At 53.1% G+C, this 15,483-nt stretch overlaps 5 protein-coding genes across 5 annotated transcripts; 4 read left to right on the top strand and 1 right to left on the bottom strand.

Moving 5' to 3' along the window:
• Positions 1 to 1,117: 1,117 nt before the first annotated feature.
• AYO20_03379 (hypothetical protein) lies at positions 1,118 to 3,091 on the top strand (the record flags this gene model as incomplete). Its single annotated transcript, XM_022641682.1, has 2 exons — positions 1,118 to 1,486; positions 1,547 to 3,091. 2 exons carry the CDS (start codon positions 1,118 to 1,120, stop codon positions 3,089 to 3,091), a joined length of 1,914 nt encoding a protein of 637 aa, XP_022502215.1.
• A 662-nt stretch (positions 3,092 to 3,753) lies between these two features.
• On the top strand, positions 3,754 to 5,242 carry AYO20_03378 (hypothetical protein; the record flags this gene model as incomplete). Its single annotated transcript, XM_022641681.1, has 2 exons — positions 3,754 to 3,781; positions 3,837 to 5,242. 2 exons carry the CDS (start codon positions 3,754 to 3,756, stop codon positions 5,240 to 5,242), a joined length of 1,434 nt encoding a protein of 477 aa, XP_022502214.1.
• A 1,203-nt stretch (positions 5,243 to 6,445) lies between these two features.
• AYO20_03377 (hypothetical protein) lies at positions 6,446 to 8,533 on the bottom strand (the record flags this gene model as incomplete). Its single annotated transcript, XM_022641680.1, has 1 exon — positions 6,446 to 8,533. One exon carries the CDS (start codon positions 8,531 to 8,533, stop codon positions 6,446 to 6,448), a length of 2,088 nt encoding a protein of 695 aa, XP_022502213.1.
• Positions 8,534 to 9,499: 966 nt separating this feature from the next.
• AYO20_03376 (hypothetical protein) lies at positions 9,500 to 11,432 on the top strand (the record flags this gene model as incomplete). Its single annotated transcript, XM_022641679.1, has 2 exons — positions 9,500 to 9,681; positions 9,752 to 11,432. The coding sequence occupies 2 exons, from the start codon at positions 9,500 to 9,502 to the stop codon at positions 11,430 to 11,432; spliced, it is 1,863 nt and encodes a 620-aa protein (XP_022502212.1).
• Positions 11,433 to 13,452: 2,020 nt separating this feature from the next.
• Positions 13,453 to 14,716, top strand: AYO20_03375 (hypothetical protein; the record flags this gene model as incomplete). Its single annotated transcript, XM_022641678.1, has 2 exons — positions 13,453 to 14,338; positions 14,493 to 14,716. 2 exons carry the CDS (start codon positions 13,453 to 13,455, stop codon positions 14,714 to 14,716), a joined length of 1,110 nt encoding a protein of 369 aa, XP_022502211.1.
• Between the last annotated feature and the right edge of the window lie 767 nt (positions 14,717 to 15,483).

Genomic DNA, 15,483 nt, shown 5'->3' with positions numbered 1-15,483 from the left:
CGAACCAACGGTTGACCAGCGCCACTAGCTGCGGAACCTTTCAGCGCCGTCCTCCTACGAAAGAATCAGACCGAACAAGAAAACACTGGGAGGTCATCTGAGGTTCAGTCAACGCAGGATCTACCAGTCATCCTAGCAAAGAGGAGGGACTATTCACAAAATGGCAAGCGAGAGCAGGGAATCAATCTGTCGCAATGTTGTTTCCACGCGACCAGAGGCTGGGAACAGATCACCAACCACCATTACCAACACAAGGTGCTATGACTAAACACTCGTTGACGACGGTGCAGCTTCGGCTCATCCTAGTTGCGAGGGCCAAAATACTCGAGGATCAGGGTTAGTCACCAGGGCCCCTCTCTTCGCTTCCCATCTGTCACCCCCTGGGTGCCTCGCTCATCTTCTCCAGCTTAGCTAACCATGAATGATTATTACAAGGACCAACCTGCGCTACTGGAGGCACTAAACCCCGCCAGGAAACCACTCGGCAGGCTCGATTGCAGGGAATGACGAGGGTCTGACTTAAGCAGATGCGGCACAAGACATGGCACACATCCCACTTCCCTCGTATTGGCGCTCGTGTCCGCCCGATCGCTTTGGCGCCAACACGAAGGAAAACCACCCAAGGCTCGAGCCGAGCGTGGATTAGGGATCCTATGCTCAGTGTGATCCCGGAGGCTGTGTCTGCGCATTTTCCGAGGACCAATGTGCTTATGTCACTGTATGGGATGTCTTCGATACAAGCCACAACCTACTGCATCAAGGAAGAGTCTCCCATCGGCCGTCAGCTTGGTGCCTCTTCCGAGAGGCAAATGGCCGTCTACGGTCCATCGGGCTCGAGATCTCAGTCAAGCCTCTCCTGAAACCCGGCACAACCTCCAATAGAATTGCAAAGCTGCCCTGCAATAACGGGTTTAGTCCTTGACACCAACTGATCCAGAAATTATCGCCTCGTGTCTGGGCCTCGAGCGCTATGGAAGATCTGCGATAACCTTCCATCGCTCTGCAAATGCTCAGCTAAACATTTGGAAATCGCTATAGAACGACCTACCGCCTTCTCGCCCGACTTCACCATGGATTCTCTCCTTCAAAACAGCCGTGTCGACGCTTTGCCTCCAGGATGGCTACTACTCTTGTGTATCAGCATTCCCTGGGAGAAGACATCGCTCATCCGTTGTCTCAAAGATCCATGTCCAAAGACAAGCGTTCTCCGGATCAACCAGCTCCATTCAAGGGCGAGTTCTCCTTCGTCAACAAGGATGCCGGCAATATTGATTCCAAAGACCACAATGCTGCCGTGTCCTGGCATGTGATGAACCGCTATGAGCGTTGGAAGAAGCAGGAGCAAGCGAAAAAGCTACGAGCGTCTGCTAATGTTCCCGTGGGGCCACTCTCCCCTCCTTCACAGCAGCCACAACAGAGACAACCCCCGCTGCTGCGGCCGCCGCCTCAGCAGCAACAACAGCCATCACAGTCACAACCGCAGTCTGTATGTCCAGCTCCCTTTGAGAATCCTTACAATAGAGCGCCGTTGACACATGCCTCGCAGTCAAGAGCCAACCCTCCAACTCCGTTTGGATTTGATCCATGGATGACCGAACAACCTCTTCAGCTTGGCTATCCTGGAATCAGCTCTGGTCAAGCGTCAAGTAGCGGACTGCCAACGTCGACCACATCGACGCCATCGGCACATTCGAGCATGATCGAAGATGATCCCACTTCCATCTTGAGTTCGTCCAGCAGGCCCTTAGACCCCGGCGCAAGCTCGTTCGAACCGACATCCTTAACCATGACTCCACTGGTTACCAGTCTTATAGCGTTCGCCTACGAAGTATTCATCCCTCAAAGCTGGCCGAGAGAATCAGATAAAAGCGAAGGCTCATACGAGATCGCCAGAAGTTGGGACGATACAGCTCTAATCAATCAGGATGCTTGTTACGCCAATGCATATCTGAGCCTTTTGGCAGCCGCCATGAGTGTTCTCACCGAGGACGAAAGCCTCGCCTATCAATCCCGATATTTTCAAGGCCAGGCCATGACGGAGTTGAGGCAGCGGGTGGCTCGCCCTGGGCCGCAAGACCTAGCCACCCTCAAAGCCATCCTGAAGCTCTTTTCGTCCGAAACGCTTGTCGACAACACCTCGATCGCGCGCATGCACCTCAAAATGCTGCGAAACCTCGTCAGCGCAGCCGGCGGAGTCATTCTGTTAGATGCCTGGTTCCGGGAAGACTTACTCTCCTGCGATTGCTATTTTGCTCTCAAGTACGAGACTCGCCCACTCTTCCCGTCGTCAGAGTGGACTCCCGGGCCCTTGAGTCAGCCCTGGAAGGCTCGCTTGCTTTCCGCAGGGGTTTTTGGAGACCACGCCGCCACCATTGATCCGCTGGTCGAGCATCCCATCATGAAAGCGGTGATTACTGACTTACGGGAGCTTTTCAGAGCGCAAGAGTACATCCTGACACACGACGTTCCTAGCGATGATCAACTACTAAGGTGGAAGCAACTGCGCAAGTTCGACTGCATCTCGCGTCTCGCCGACCATTACGTGAATGTAGCGATATATCCTCACCTGTTCCAGCGGCCCGTGACACAGGCTTACACTTGCATTGCGACGGCATTGATGACGGCCATGGTCTTGGGTTCACCGGAACCGACGCGATTCGGGCTCAAACTCATCACGGATCTCCGCAAGAAGCTGACAGAGAGTGCCTCTGAGGATGACGCCGCGCAATTCCGGCGACTGCGACTGTGGGCGCTGTATGTGGGTTCACTGGCGGAGAAAGTGCATCCCGTGAGTGCTGCGGAGGAGCACTGGTTCCACGATCGCTACCAGAGTCTATCCACCAGTATGGGGGTGTCAGGTTGGGAGGACACAAGGAAGGTCGTCAGGCAATTTCTTTTCTCCGAAAAGCTTCATCAGGAGATCGAATCTGGAAGAACCCATCGGGTGGCCGATGCCAGGCAAGGAATCTATACTGCGTCGGGCTGCAGCTGGCGAGAGCCCTGGTCAGATACCAATCTTGGCGTCCCGGAAGTCGAAGAGGGTGTTGGCGCGCCGGTGTCTGTGGGCAAGCGGCGTGCGGACGATGATTAAGCTGAGCCTTGGGTTTCCCCCAAAAGTACTGTCTGGTCGAGATGGCAAGGTGTTTGCAGAGCGACGACGCATCTGCATTATGCGCCCTGCCCTCCAGTTTAGGTCTTTGCAGAAATGGCGATTATGGTTGGCCAACACTATTTTCCGAATCGGTTTTAGGCGCACGAAGGAGCCGCAGGGGGACAATCATGCAAGGGTAAGCATTATTTGGGAGGGGACTTTTGGCGCCGGCATATAGTCGTGTGTGCCCGCTGGACGTCCGTCCGTATGCGGGCCGGAGGAACTTTGAGCATGGCGTGGGGGAGGAGCTGAATCACGAATTGATACCCTTGAAAGATTATGCAGGAACGATGCATGCATTCGATGACCACGGAGGTTTGAGGGCAACGAATGAAGATGAGAAATACCCTACAAGTATGTACCGAGTATGTAAATGAGAATGGGAGAAGAAACAACAACCAATTGGATGTTTGATGTTCCAATGTTCCGATGTTCCTCCGATCATCCGATCATCCGCTTAACCTTCCTTCTGTAGCCCATGACCATTGACATTTGCTTTTTGCGACGATGCACATTGTTGCGCCTCGAAGGGTTCTGTCACCTTCCTTGTATGGGAAACATCGTTCTTGACGGGGCTTTGCTTGTTCAATGCGGCCGGTTCCATGGCTGCATCTGACCTCGTTGCACCGGGTATCCTCTGGTCGGTCTAGAAACCTATCACGGGCTAGCCTCCTCCTGACTGCAGTGCACCGTCGCCGCATCCATCCTGGCACCAGAGCCACCCCGAATCCAGCATGGGGTCCTGAAGATTTGTCCCGTGTCTCGCAAGGGACGGGACCTTTCATCTTCCATCTGACCTCGGACAATCCGTATCTCAACCTCTCGATCGAGCACTTTCTGCTTACCAAGTCACATCCCGACTCACACATCCTCCTGTTCTACACCAACAGACCTTGTGTGGTTATCGGCCGCAACCAGAACCCATGGCTCGAGGCGGATCTCAAGAGGTTGCAGGCGGGGCTCCCTGTTGAAAAGCAAGTAGTGGAAGCGGTCAAAAGAGGTGGCGAGAACAATGTGTCAACAAACGCTGTGCCCATTGACCTTGTCCGGCGCCGCAGCGGAGGCGGCACTGTCTTCCACGACTCGGGGAATCTCAATTATTCAGTGATTGTCCCGAACACCAAGGCTTTTAAGAGAAGCACCCATGCTGAAATGGTAGTGCGGGGGCTTGAAAGCCTTGCAAGTGCTAGAGCTACATCCTCGTCGTCGGCAGTCACAGATGAAAGGTACAGCTTTGGAGCGGTCCGGGTCAACGACCGCAATGACATTGTCATGCTCCAGCCCGACGGGGGGGAGTGGTTGAAAGTTAGCGGAAGTGCCTACAAATTGACCCGAGGCCGCGCTCTCCATCATGGGACCTTGCTCTACTCCAGCCCGTACGTGAACAAAATCTCTGCGTTTTTGCGAAGCCCCGGTCGTGGCCTGATCAGCGCCAAAGGCGTAGAGAGTGTGCGCAGCAAAGTCGGGAATCTCGCGTGGACGCCAGACCCCCGCGAGAGGGAGGCGATCAGAGCAGAGATCACGGAAGCCATCACAAGGGAATTCTGGAAGATGTACCGAGAGGACAGTGTTCGCAGACCCGGGGTTGATGAGTTCACTCTCCCAGGCGGTACGGAGGAGTACGATGAGCTGAATCCTGCGGTGGCAACGGGCATGCAAGAACTCATTTCGCCGAGTTGGATCTTCGAACAGACTCCAATATTCGATTTTGCCAGCGGCATGCTGGAGCAACACGAGGTCCAACTCTGCGCAAACCGCGGCGTCTTGAAAACCTTGACGCTGCGAAGCCCAACGCCAGATCCGGAGCAGTGCGGGAATGATGTGGTCTGGGCAACGCGGAAATTACAATTCGGGAATCAGGCAAGAACTGTGGGCATGCGTACGGAACAAAGAGTGGATGTGGCGGAGGCGGAAGTGCTGGACCAAGAGATCAGGCTGCACAATGTGGCAAGTTGGCGGGATCTTCTTGAAACTGATTCTGGCAAGGATGCGAAAGATATGGCGAGCTCGACGACCACGACCGCATCGCAGCCGAATGTGCCGGATGCGCTGGTCCAGAGACTCGAAGCCATCTTTCCACGGTATCCATGAGCCAGGCCCATGGTTCTATCCGATCGCGCAGTCAACCAACCTCTGCATCCATCTACCATATAACAATGTATAACAGTGTCGATATCATTGTCAGAGTCGAATCCAATCCGCCCTTTTGTGTCCTTTTCTTTTCCTCTCTCGCCCGCAACAAACTACTCGATACGGATATGAATTGATAAGATTCGCACTGTCTCCCTGTCTCCCTGTCTCCTTATTCCTATTTTCCTCTCATCTCAACTCAAGTCAACTCGAATCTCTTCTTTCACCAATCCTCTCGCGTTCTGGAAACACAGTCTGCTTGTCTAAAGTACCTCGTAGGTTGTAGCTGTAGCTGTGGTTGTGGTTGTGGTTGTGGTTTGCTATTTTAGGCCACCCCGGCCAGATACATAACATATACCCGGTATATACACATACACATACCTAGATACAAGGACATGCGCGGAGGAAAATACATACATTTGTGAATTATACATGGATATATCAACAGTCATCTTGGACTAGCAGACGACATCACATTCTGTCCTGCCTTTTGCTTAGAGATCCACGCTCCAACTCCCTACCTACTCCGTCGTAGTTTCTGGTGGGAACGCCATGATCGTGATTTTTACGTCCCCTGAATAATACATAATCAAAAAGCAACAAAGTATCAATGGGCCGTTGGTCCGAGACGTCAGGCTCTCGTTTTGGTTGGTGTCTGGGATGTCCCAGATGAATGCCTCCACAATAGTCGAACGACTTTGGAGCATCGTAGACGTGTCCGGACCGACAGTCCCTCTGTTCTCCTTTGCCTACAGCGGCCGGCGGCATCGAATCCAATTCTAGCACCGGCCAGGCATATCCCCTTCCGTACAGACAGCGCCGCCATAGACATGCCGTTTTTGGGGTCTCGACAAACTCATCGTGAAAAGATGAGTCAAGAAGCCCCCAATTTCACAGCGGTACTTCCTTCGTAATTATTCGCCACGTCGGCCGAGTCGGCCGATAATGGATAAGGATGGGACCATGTCGTGGTGAGAGCGGGTCGAATCTGACATGGACGAGCATAACCCCAACCAAGAAAGCACACGGGTCCCCTGACTGACGGTCTTTGAAAACAACAGACACCCGACTTTTCGGCCATTTTTGTAGTGGCAAACCCCACATGCTCAACTGTTGGGAGGCTTCCAATGCTGTTATGTCCAGTTGAAGTTTGTCGCAAATTCATCACGCCATCCCAAAGACCAAATCATGACCTCCACTTCCCACCGCATTGGGATCAAACAGATCCCATCCTGCAACGAATCCCTCCGCACTCGCTGACCTTGAGTCACTTACGCTGAACTCCTCCCAATTCAACGTGCCGACGTCAAATGCAGGTAGTCCGTCTCCCTCAAGCCCTGAGCGGCTCCCGAAGCGGAGTTTATCGAGCTGAGCAGGTCCGGGATAGAGCAGGCGCGTGAGTTCCGCATCCTGTGCAGGACCGAACGATGATAGAGAAGGAGGCCGATTTGAAAAGACGGACTCCAGTAGTGGTCCTAAAAGGCGCTCATACACGCCGGCGTAGTTGGATACCTCGTTCCATCCCTGCGCGGCGAGGGCCAAAAAGTTCGCTGTGAAGACCTTGGTCATTTCGAAGATTTGCTGGGCATTGAAGCGAGACGAGATGGCGTCAAAGCCGTGGCGAAGACAGAAGAGCACGACCATACTGTTTTCCAGCACATGATGAGCGATCAGCCACGAACGCCGATAGAAACCTGTTAGGATGTGGTCGCGTAGGCATTTGGCGCTGGAGCAGGCAGCCTCAAACGCCACCATTAGACTTCTGGGCCCTGGCAAGGGTACTCGAGGTGATGGGCGATGTAGATTGGTCAAGCCATGCGCCAGGGTGAATTCGGTCAACTCATGACCGTCATTATAATCTTCATACCACGCCTGGAGACGTCTTTCCATCGAGACAAGCCAGTCTTCCCACGACTGCCCGGGTTCGAGAGGCTTGCCTTGGAAGTGCACTTCAGTCATGGCGCTCTGCAAGCGACGGAAATGCACCCATCGCAACATGTGAATTTTGGTTTCAGCACCTGTTGGATCGATGCCAGTGGGGTGGATATGCTTATCGTCAAGAATGGAGGGGAACCGAGCGTCAATGGTCTGGTCTGGAATGGAGAGTGGCCGCTGTAGTGCCGAACAGATGGCACGATCGAAATTATATGCTGACCAGAAAAGACGTCGCCGAAGATCCAGAGTCAAAGGGTCAAAGTTCAGAGCCTCGGGCGCTTCACGATGGAGACCAAGTTCTAGGCATGCGCGCATGGCAGCCCCGGTTAACATCCAGACGTTGGCAAGCCGAGGGTTGATAGACGCATATTGGAGAACCATAAGCGTGACCTGGATCCCAGCAAGGTCGGAGGGAATCTTGGCCTTGTCGGTCAGATGTTGAATGCCTTCCTCGAAGAGAGACCCCGAGAATACCATGTGCTTGGCCTCGTGGCCTGTTCGTGCACTGCCCAGTGTAGCCGAGATAGAAAGCATGAGGTAAATGATGAGAAAATCAAAGGACGGAGGAACAGCGCGATGCTTTTCGGGGAGTTCTTGCAGCGTCTTGATGACTCGCTCAAGCTGCTGCCATAGTGAGGGAGCATGGAGAACCGGGTAGATGGGATAGACCCTGGTCATGTATTTCTTGATGAGACTTCGCAGAATGGGAGTTGGGATAGATTTGAGCATTGTACAGCTGACTTCATGGCTGGCCCGTGAGATGGATTTTCTGCGCGCTTCTCGGGGGGATCCTGATGCTATGGCGGTTGACGGCGTCAGGCTCATGCGAACTCTCGAGATGAGATCGGTAATGCCGGGGCCTGTTGGGAGAATGGCAAAGATCATTGCCTGCAATTCGCCGCAACTCATGACTTCATCTCGAATCGTGTCTCTCGGTGCAGTCGGTGGGGATAGACCATCGACATTGAGCGTCAATTTGGGCGTGTCTTCTTTCTTGGAGATGGGCAGATCAATGATTGGTAATGCGGGATCCTCAATAGGAATGCCGTCGTTGGTAGGCATTCCCGCCAGAATGTCCGACGCGTTGAGTTCTTCCAAATGGCCATTGCGGGCGAGTTCCCCTTCGACCTTTGCAATCTCAGATTCAAGATGCTGAACGATGCTCCTCGGAATGGTGGGATCTTGGTCCTTGGAACTAAAGCCGGTGCATTCCGACTTTGCGGCGATGCACTGGCCACAGGGGATGGCCCGATCACATTTGATTTTCCTTCTGCGACAGCGAGCGCAAGAGAGTACCGACCGACGACATTCACTCATGGTGGAAACAGTCAAGTAGGTGACCCGGTGAGTGTTTTAGTGTTGCATTGAGAGTGCAGGTGTTGTGCACGGATAATGACAACCTGTTGGCCCTCGCACCAACCCCATCGGATATGCCGATGGCTCAATAGCCGACAATCGCGGTGACGGTGGTAGTGGTGGGAGTGGTGGCTGGCGTCGTTGGTGGTAACAATGACGAGACTGATGGGTAGGAGGAGAGGGGGATAAGGAACCCTCTTTTTGAGATGGCTTGGCTGAATACTCTAGATGGGCTAGATGGCCGAATCGAAGGAAGGGAAAGTTCATACAATAGGTAGGTGATGGCGACGGTAGGTTTTCTCGATGATGGTGGCGGTATGTAGTTGGTTGCGATGGTGGAGGTGGAGGTGGAAGGCGAAGGGCGCAGGGCAAGTGATTTTCCCTTATCGCAACCCACTCACTCAATTGCACCGAACACGCAGGGCAAACACATTGAGCCCTGGAGCCCTGGAGCCCTGAAGTCCATGGCAGCCAGTGAGACCCCCGCCTCTGCCCACTTTCCTCTTTCTCATTTCTCCCAATTCTTCCCCCTCTGTTGGCCCTCCTTGCCTCCGCCTATCGCTCATCGCCCTCGCCGTTGACCTCCGACCTTGATCCCGGCTCCTGTACGGCAGACGGACAATCGTGGTAGGGCCAACAACCCTCGCTGCACCTCGAAATTGCCTTCTTCTTTTGTCCCTCCCACCACCTCGGCTAATGCGACTCCTCCTCCTCCTCATCCCTCATCTCGAGTTCTCCTCTTCCTACCTCGAAAATGGCTCCCATGAATGGACGTTGATTGAAGGGTGAAACAAAGTCCAGGAAACCCAAAAAACTATCCAGGCTCGGCCTTTGATGCAAGGCTGTGTTACCAAAGCGCACATGTCCTTGGTTGTATACTGCTTGAATACCCGCCACAACGGACTTGGTCGGCCACAATAGCACAACATGGACATTGACCACGCGACCATCTCCGAAGCAGATCTGACACGTCTATTGCCCACCTGTCAAAGATGCCGTCGTCTGAGGAGGAAGTGCGACACAAATCTCCCTGCTTGTCGTCTGTGTCAAAAGGGCAAAGCTGAGTGCACATTTTTCGATCATGCCCTTCAACAGACTCTGCCGCGAAGGTGAGTCTGCCACTTAACCCCCAATCCTCTGCGGTCACACGGCGAAACAGAGCCTGACCAGGTTTCAAAGCTACGTCCACTCACTCTTGACACGCTTGGGCCGCCTACGGGCTGTTCAGGCATCTGTCAATGGGACAAGTGAGCCTCTAAGTGCCTTCAAACTACCTCACCATGAACGGAACACGTCGACGGCTTCCACCAACCTCGACCCTCCTCTCAACGACTGGGGCACTTACACCAGCGACCTGTCTTTCGACAAGCATTTCATCATAGAACATGCAAACCCCACGTGTTGGCAGTTCCTGGGTAGCAGCTCGCCTTACGCGCTGGTGGTTGAAGTCCTGGTACATGCTCAGTCGAAGCTGGGTTCCATAGTCCATCATCCAGACTATGCCGGGCCTGAATTTTGGCTCAATGCCCAGAGCACAGAGGTCGCTGAACCACTACAACCGAGAGCTACACCGTCACGAGCGGAGGTTGAAATGCTCATCAATTTGTACATGTCGACCACGAACATGCTGACGACCTTCTTCGATCCCGAAGATCTGGCTTACGAGATTGACACCTATTTGCGCAACCATGGTTCAAATGTCAAGTATCTCACAGGCAAGGATGCCCATCAATTTTTCCGAGTTGCCATGATCTGCGCCATCGCTTCCGCGAACAAGGCGAGGCATCATTCCGTCTACGATACCGAGTCCATGGCGTATTACTCTGAGGGTTTGCAGTGTGTTGAAGAGGTAACTTCTGATGTCTCCCCGGATGCACTTCAAGCCCTGCTCCTCCTCATTCTATTTACTTTGTTTCAGCCTCGCAAGGGTGACATCTGGAAGTTGTTGGATTTCGCCTGTCGTCTGAGCGTGGAGCTCAACTATCATACCGAGACCAACGACGAATACGAGGACGAGAAAAGTCGGAAGAAGCGCCGTGGTATATTTTGGGGATTATATTGTATCGAGCGGACGATGGGACAACACCTTGGCCGGCCATCGGATCTTACAGAAGAGATCATCACCGCCGAGTACCCTGCCTCGTTGAATGAAGCCCCCATGGCCGACCCAGACATGCTACAGTCGATATTTACTTCACACTACTATCGGCTGACGTATCTACGCTCTGAGATCTTTCGCGAATTATACCTTCCGGCTGTTGCACCGACCTTGCCTCGCATATGGTATGAGCAAAGTGTCGAATCTATGTTGGCGTGGCGACGCGAACTACAGTTCATCGAGACCGCACCTGGCATGGGCAGTATGACATGTGAGACGGGGTTTGATACTTCGATCTGTTTCCTATTTCAGCCTCTCTTACTGCGAGCACTGGCAGCGACGAAAGACTCAATGTTAGGGCCAGAAATTACCGAAGTGATACCGCGGGAGAGCTACCATTCTGCGGTGAAAGTTGTCGAATTCTACAATAAGCTCTTCCGTGGCGCCGAGGGCACTCCTTGGGGGATGTATCCCATCACTATGATTTCGGCCCACTACATCCATCAGGCCACCATCATTATTATGGCACACTGTCTGTTGGCGATTGATGGGCGCTTGCCTGTCGTGAGTTTTTCGAGGGAACTCAGCGGCGACGCAGAAGGCCCCGTGGACTTCAGTGGAATCCATGAAATATCTGGGACTTGCTTGATCTTGCTGAACAACTTATCCAAGAAGTGGGCTGGCATGGTGGGCATATTGGACATCTACAAGAGTCTGCAAGCAAAGGTGTTGCCCATCATGATGCGGAGCGGGCTGGGATGAGGACTGCGCTTGTCCATGAGCATGGTTGAGAGTCTTTCAGGCCACCAATGCCATGTACGAAGGCCCTGTACTGTGAGGACCTCGTACAGTGGCAAACAAGACTTTGCGAGCCTTTGGATATTCGGATAATCGTTGTGCCTATCACCAAGAACAAGCTTTCTTCCTAAAGCAACGACTCCATCTCTCAGTCTAACGCAAATCAAAAGCTGGGAATGCAACATGGCGACACATGTCCAAATTAGGCAACAGAGTCCACGAAAATGGCCAGTATTGTTGGCTGGTAAAAGCCATGGGTCTATTTGCTCAACAACCCGGCAATGACTGGCAGGATTGCTTTGCAGCAAACCAGGAAGGCTGACCGCAGAATGCGGAATTATGGGCCTACATGAAGTACCCGTCTGGTTCTCGGATCGGCTCGTCCCTGTTGTCTTGGGTGCGTCTAGAGCATGTGCTCCTGGCAGGCCTGGGTCTGTGCTCTCCGTCCCATGAATACAGCCAGGTTCCGTCATCTATCACGGTCCTGTCTTCATTTACTGCTCGATGATGGAGGGAATATGCCAGACAAAGAACATCGGAACCCGTGACCGAGACAAACAGGATGCTTCAGAAGCATGTCGCCAACCGCACGACATGCATCGCATCAAATAATTCATCTGGTCGTTCGGCAAACAAAGCTCTGGCCGGGGTTCTAGGAGGTCCTCACGCAGGTCCTCACAGATCCTCACACAGATCCTCAGCGTAGAATTTTGACTCTCAGTTCGACATCGGCATTGATCACTTATAAAAGCGAAGGGCAAGCCAGTCCAACTGCAAGACGCTCGGTATCGCAATTGCACCTCACTCAGATACACCAGCTTTTCGCCTCTCACCATTATTCCCCTGGGTACAACTGAAATCAGTTACCAAGCCCACAACAACTCAGATCCAACTCAAGCCTGTTAAACTTGGCACGAATCACATACAACGAACAACATTCCACATCAAAAGTCGAAGATGGGTGCCAATAGAAACCTGAGAAGTTCGTGTTCATCACTGCCGGATTCGAAGGCTTTGTCACAACGTCAACTCACACCGCGGATAGGCAGCAACAAAACCAAACAAACCAGACCCCGGATCATCCTCAGAATTAAGCTTCCATCTTCCTCCTCACGACAAACCACCGCAACCTGCTGTAAGCCAAGTGCTCAAAGGAAGATATCGAAACGCACCAACCCACATATGAAGCCACGCAACCGTCGTCGTGGTGGGCATGATGTGGCAGGCAACAAAGGAGTAACAAGGAGGACCGGGACGGTTTTACGATTCACGATGAAGGATGGCAAGGCTGTGAAGGCGGAAGTGATCCGGTAAAGCAACTTATTGTTGCTGCATAGAAGATCTTGTGGGAGCAGGTCGGGGTGTCTCAAACTGAAGCCAACTTCACGGAAACGTTTTCACACAGGCGGTTGGTGCTTGGTGGTATATGTCTGTTGATACAGGCTGGAATTTTGATTGAATGGTAGGAGGAAGGGGAAGAAGTTGACATGTCAGTCGAGTATACAAGGATGTAGGATAGTCGTGAGGTTGTGCTTGTAATTATGTGGATGAGGTTGATGTTGGACAGACTAGAGTCAGTTAGTCGCTTGGTGGCTGCAAGATGATGTATGTTATTCTGGGGAAGTGTACCTCGTACAGGGAGACAGGGAGACAGGCTAGAGAGAGTTTCTCCGTATGTACGAGTAGTTGATGAGCAGGATCAAGAAGCACCAACCAAGTATTATTGAAAACCACCAACCATGACCACCAACAGGGGCCACCAGGGGCAACTTTCCCTGCAGTGCCCGCCCAACTCCACCCCTAAAGGTTTGCGATTAGCTAGTGGCTCCAGTGGTGGATGAGCAGATGGAGCCTGTACTTGTGCCTCAAGCACCAATTTTGCAGCTTCATACATGCCCTCTGAACTTTTGCGCTGAAGAAACCCATGATCTTTTAAGGGCATGCACTGAGTCTCTACGCATCGGCCCAAACTCCTCACTCAACAATGGCGTCGCTCGTCAGCTTTTTATCGAGCTCCCCTTCCACCAACGGCGACCTCCCCCTCACCACGCGCGAAGCCTTCTCGGGCATATTTGGGTCCATCTCGCTGGCCTGCTGGATATTCCTGCTCGTGCCGCAGCTGATCGAAAACTACCGCAACGGCTCTGCCGAGGCCATCTCCCTCCTCTTCATCTTCGTCTGGTTCCTGGGCGACATCGCAAACCTCGCCGGCGCCCTGTGGGCCGGGCTCGTCCCCGTCGTGGTCGCCATCGGCGTCTACTTTTGCATCGCGGACGGTGTGCTCATTGGGCAATGCCTCTACTATGGCATCAGGAACAAGAGGAGGGAAGCGCGGGCGCTGCTCTCTACACGGGCGTCGGCTTCAAGTGGCAGTGGTGCCGTCGCCGCCGCTGCTACGGGAGCTGATGGCGAGACGAGTGCGGCTCCTAGCGGTGCTGCCGACGGCGAGCAGTCGAGGCACGGGAGCTCGGAGGAAGAACCCCTCCTCAAGCGCACCCGCACAAACAGCATCACAATCCCGGGATCGATGGACCGGAGGCGGAGCAGTGTGAGTCTACGACGCCGACGGAGCAGCTTTGCCGCCGCCCACCACGACCAGCTGGCCAAAGTCCTCGAGGAAAGCGACGAGTCCGGCACAAGGCTCTGGTTCAGAAACGCAATGAGCGTGTTGGCCATTGGCGTCGTCGGTGCCGCTGGGTGGGCTTTGGCCTACGAGTCCGGCGCGTGGAAGCCCTCTCCTACGTCGGGCGGTGCCGATTCAGAAGAGATGGCCGCCGGTGCCCAGGTGCTTGGGTACCTCAGCGCGGTGGCCTACCTGGGCGCCAGGATCCCTCAGATCATCAAGAATGCGAGGGATAGAAGTTGCGAAGGTAAAGAACCAAAAATGACTTCCTCCCACCACTCTCCCCCAACTCGTTCTGAACAGCTCAACAAGAAAGAGATGTTTGTCTGTGTAATCCATTTGACATTTGACCGTGGGAATTTCTATGGCTAATGTCCCCCGATTCGTCGACTTCTCCGCAGGTCTCTCGCTGCTGTTCTTCATCCTGTCACTGATGGGCAACCTTACCTACGGCGCAGGTATCCTCTGCCACTCGACCGAACATAAATATGTCATCAAGAATCTGCCTTGGTTGATTGGCAGTTTGGGAACCATGGCCGAGGACATCACCATCTTCATCCAGTTCCACCTGTACAAGGTAAAAGAGGAGGATAATGCGGAGTCGCCAGAGCATGCAGTGATATGAAAAAGAGAGGAGAAGTATCCAGGAAGTGGTGCACATACTACCGTGCGAAAGGGTAATTTCCCGGCATGAAGAGATATATTCGCGGGGTCTATTTCTGAGCAGGACGGCGCTCTCCATGTATGGGTCTTGGGGCCTTCGAGAGGAACGGGCACGGTCAGTTCTGCTATGGCGTTCATGTCCTGTTCTTTGTTCACAAAACAAAAATGATCATGTGGCGCAAATTATGGAACAGGTAATACAAAAATCTAAATCATGTGGCAAAGGGGCAGGAGGCGGAGGATGCTGGGAGCCGGATCATGTCACTGGGAAGAAGTCCTCGAGACCATCTCGCCCTCGAATCTGAGTAAGATTTGTCGTATATCTGTCGCGGGTTAGGCAACAAACTGCTGTGCATCACCCAAACCTCGATTCTCTTTCAGAGCAATTCCCATACGTGGGCAATGCCAGCTGACTCGTTGGTGTGGTCATTGATTACTGTGTATATACACAAAACAATCACCATCTGTCTCGTAAGCGAAAGAATGTCCGAGATTCTCGCCTAGGTCGACCAACGGCATCTACTGCTTGTTTTGTTGGTACAACTACTAGGTACGGAGTACCTCGCACCATTCGCTGTAACAGACGCCACCCGAAATGCGCATGCATGGTGCCTTGTGTGCGTGACAGATGCAGATACGAGCAGTTTTTTTCTTCTCTCTTCCGCCCACGTCTCGGTAACGCATGACATTTTGAGAACCCTCTTGCGAGTTGCATGTGCATAGTTGGGT

This window comes from Fonsecaea nubica (genome assembly GCF_001646965.1).
Source record: "Fonsecaea nubica strain CBS 269.64 chromosome Unknown Scaff16, whole genome shotgun sequence".
Taxonomy (NCBI): domain Eukaryota; kingdom Fungi; phylum Ascomycota; class Eurotiomycetes; order Chaetothyriales; family Herpotrichiellaceae; genus Fonsecaea; species Fonsecaea nubica.
The sequence above is the reverse complement of the archived record's forward strand: the minus strand, read 5'-3'. Positions and strand labels throughout refer to the sequence as shown.